The sequence below is a fragment of the Drosophila melanogaster genome, chromosome 3L, assembly GCF_000001215.4.
Source record: "Drosophila melanogaster chromosome 3L".
Classification (NCBI taxonomy): domain Eukaryota; kingdom Metazoa; phylum Arthropoda; class Insecta; order Diptera; family Drosophilidae; genus Drosophila; species Drosophila melanogaster.
Window position 1 is genome coordinate 324948 of NT_037436.4, and position 3149 is coordinate 328096.

Genomic DNA, 3149 nt, shown 5'->3' on the forward strand with positions numbered 1-3149 from the left:
ACGGGAAAATAACAGATATAAAAGACTGGTGCGATTTAATAGCTATGTAAATGTATTAAATAAATGCTACATCTTGTGCAGATTATGGATTGAAAATGAATTTTTTAAACGATATATTTCTATCGACATCCGAATTGGTTTAAAGCTCTCATAGCATTCAAGTTATTAAGGTTTCGATAAGAAATGGTATGAAATCGTCATTAAACTGGGTGCTTTACAAATGCACTTATCGGCTGAATATCCTAAATATACCTTATCGAACTTACGCTAAACTTATCTTTGCATTAACTAAACGTCCTCTCCAAAATCCAAGTCCGCCTCCGACTCTTGAACCAGCACCATCTGCTCCAGGCGGTCAATGCGCCTCAGCATTTCCTCCTTTTCCCGCTGAAAGGAGTCGGCCCGCCGCCGCAGGTCTTCGTTTTGACGCCGCAACTCGTGAAGCTGGCGACAGATCTCAGAAGAAGTTAGCAGCGGCATCACGTTCGGAGATTTCGGCGACTGCTTCGTCGCATTGACGATTGTCTTGCCAGGTGCCGCCCCGTTGTTTACTGCGCCTTGGCCGGATCCTGCCGAGAGTGAAGGTCGCAGCTGTATCGTCTGGACGGTGCCCACTTGTCCCCTAAGCGAACTGCCCGACGCGGGATGGCCTGAAGGCAGTGGGGATGGGACCGCGGCTTCGTTCTGGCTGTGTGATTCTTCTAGCGCAGTGAGATCCTGCGGCCTTTGCAGGGAGGGGAGCTTTAACTAATTAAGCGGGGTTCAAGTAAAGTAAGGAGGTGAGCTCAGAAACTATTTAATATTCACCTGTCGAGCCTGCAACTGGCGCATGTTGACTAGCTTTGTGCCATCGGGAAGATGCCGCACCATTCCAGAGCTGTCGATAAGGCAAGATCTTATATATATCTCCCAAATATGTGAAATTAACGTACCTTGCCAATGAGGCGGGTATTTTCTGAAGGGACTTTGCCGTGCTGTCCGATCCGTAGAGTTTCTTAAAATCAGTCAACGAGATAATGCGTATATTCTGCCCTCAAATATTAATTATTATACGAATTAGCGAAACAAAACAATGAAATGCATACCTTGTTCTTGGCAACTCCCGCCGGTGACGGAAGATCCTTCTGCTTCAGGACATTCATCCGAATCTTGGGATGAGAATTATTAACATTTGTGCGGAGCGCTGCGACCGAAGGCCGGGCGTTTCCGTTCGTGGATTGCTTGCCGCTGATGCCCGATTTTGTTTCGTGCAGCAGCATGCGTCCTCCTTCAGAGAGGACAAGTTGGCGTCCATTCTGCAACGCAGTGTTCAGCATTTCTTTCGAGTCCTCGTCATCGTTGTCCTGCACCATGTCTGCGATTTCGTGCGTCTTTAGTATGTAAAGCGCAGTGTTCCGCAGGACGTTTGCATCTGGCAGGGAAAATAGGTTTTTCGTTAAATATTCGTTTAATATCTCCGAATCTAGTAACTTACGGCCTCGCATGTTTTCTAGGACATCCATTCGTTCTTCAACCGACATTTCTTTGTCGTCCACGGTTTTAATTACTTCCGGTTCGTCCATTATTGAGCTGACAGCTTCATTGGTTTCCTTCTGCAAATCGATGGGGAATAAATATGATATGATTTTTCTTTCTGCGAATCAATTGGGAATAAAGTATTTGTCACAATTTTTTAGGATCAGGAATGTAGGCCAAAGTTGGGAATGTTCTTGCTATTATTTGTGACAACCTAATACAAGTTGTCGAAAGTACATACTTTGGTCTTATGTGCTTGTTGCTGAAGTTTGATAAGCGCAGCGTGGGAAAAGGCAGCGATCAATTGTATTGTTAAGAATAAGGAACAGCCAAGCGAAACGTAAGTAAAACCTCATATTAAGTAGTAAATATGGCCTTCAGTGGATTTCTTCAAGCGCACTCACCTCCGATTCCTCGTGTAACTTCTTACTGGCCTGCGCCTGTCGTGCCGCTTCCAACTCCGCCAGCACATCCGCTTGTTCCGTGTACACGGCAAGTCCGATCGGCGTCTTGCCGAATTTGGAGACCAAGGTGACATCTGCCTGGCACTTGAGTAGCAGGCGCACAATTCCCTTGTGTTTTTTCTCGACCGCCCAGTGCAGCGGGGTCATGCGAAGCTGACAGGAATGTTGGTTAGTCATTTTAAACAGTCATTTATTTATATATTCTTACCATGTCGCGGGAGTTGACGCTGCACTTTAGCGCTAGCAGCAAGCTGACTATCCGCTCGTGACCGTAGTAGCAGGCTAGGTGGAGCGGCGTTCGGTCTACCTTGGTCTTGCCATCCATGTTAATGCCCCCCTGCAGGAGGATTTCGCAAATCTCCAGCTGATTGTTCATGGCGGCAAAGTGAAGTGCCGACATACCTAGCCAGTCGGAAGCGAAGGGAGCTCCATGCGCTAGCGCCGCCTTGACCCCAGCTACATCGCTGTCTCTGGCGCACTGGAGCAGCTGTTTGCCCAGGTCAACGCATGTGGCCGGACCCACCAGGATCCCCTTCTTTTGCTGGACATCCCCTTCGGTGCGCTATGAAGGAGTCGCCTCGGTTAGTGTGAATTACAAGCAAGGTACCGCGAGTCTTACGATCTCGTAGTGCATCAGGTTGGAGTTCTCCATGGGGTAGACGTGACCATCCGCTCGGAGAGTAGCAACGACTTTGCTGGCGCCGAGACTGTGCATTTTAGCAGAAGAACACTTTCAGGGACGAGTGAAGGCCTATAATTGGCATTACTTCAATAAGTTTATTAAGCAAAGGCTAAGAATGGCTTTAATTATGAATGTTTACGTTTTTAGATCTCTGCGGTGTGACCAGACATAGAAAAGGGCTTATACTCACCTATCAGATAAAATTGTTTTTGAAATAGCTTTCGTCATATAGCATCAATAGCATTAGTTTCTTCAATCGTCTAAAATCATGTTAAACTTAAATCATTTTCTGCGTTGCCGTTTTTTACATTTAAATTTAAATCACAGCTAAATCCTGTAAGACATTACTTGATCAAAGTAATAATACGAAGGATAAGGCAATCGAAGCTGAATTTATTGGTATATACCAAAAAGGAAGAATAGGTATCGATAATCTCTACATGACGAAAGTTTCTGATCGATATCAAGCACGGTCACACTTTATCTTA

General features: G+C 45.8%; 1 protein-coding gene across 4 annotated transcripts; it reads right to left on the bottom strand.

The window, feature by feature from the left end:
• Positions 1 to 37: 37 nt before the first annotated feature.
• Atac3 (Ada2a-containing complex component 3) lies at positions 38 to 3045 on the bottom strand. Of its 4 annotated transcripts, NM_001259602.2 has the most exons (10): positions 2852 to 3045; positions 2599 to 2730; positions 2188 to 2541; positions 1920 to 2132; positions 1757 to 1777; positions 1475 to 1592; positions 1086 to 1411; positions 933 to 1027; positions 808 to 877; positions 38 to 747 (listed from the first exon to the last, which is right to left on the bottom strand). In NM_001259602.2, the coding sequence occupies exons 2-10, from the start codon at positions 2692 to 2694 to the stop codon at positions 289 to 291; spliced, it is 1752 nt and encodes a 583-aa protein (NP_001246531.1). In that variant the 5' UTR covers positions 2695 to 2730; positions 2852 to 3045; the 3' UTR covers positions 38 to 288. The 4 variants fall into 4 exon arrangements, with proteins under 4 accessions (NP_001246531.1, NP_728520.2, NP_001261204.1 ...); NM_167828.4 differs by lacking the exon at positions 1757 to 1777 and having other exon boundaries at positions 2801 to 3045; NM_001274275.1 differs by lacking the exon at positions 2852 to 3045 and having other exon boundaries at positions 2599 to 2822.
• Positions 3046 to 3149: the final 104 nt, after the last annotated feature.

Coding starts and splice junctions, on each gene's coding strand:
- Atac3 (NM_001259602.2), bottom strand. CDS start 2,694: ATGCACAGTCTCGGCGCCAGCAAAGTCGTTGCTACTCTCCGAGCGGAT. Junction 1,778..1,919: donor AGTTACACGAGGAATCGGAG/GTGAGTGCGCTT, acceptor ATCAAACTTCAG/CAACAAGCACATAAGACCAA. Junction 1,593..1,756: donor AACAAGCACATAAGACCAAA/GTATGTACTTTC, acceptor ATCGATTTGCAG/AAGGAAACCAATGAAGCTGT.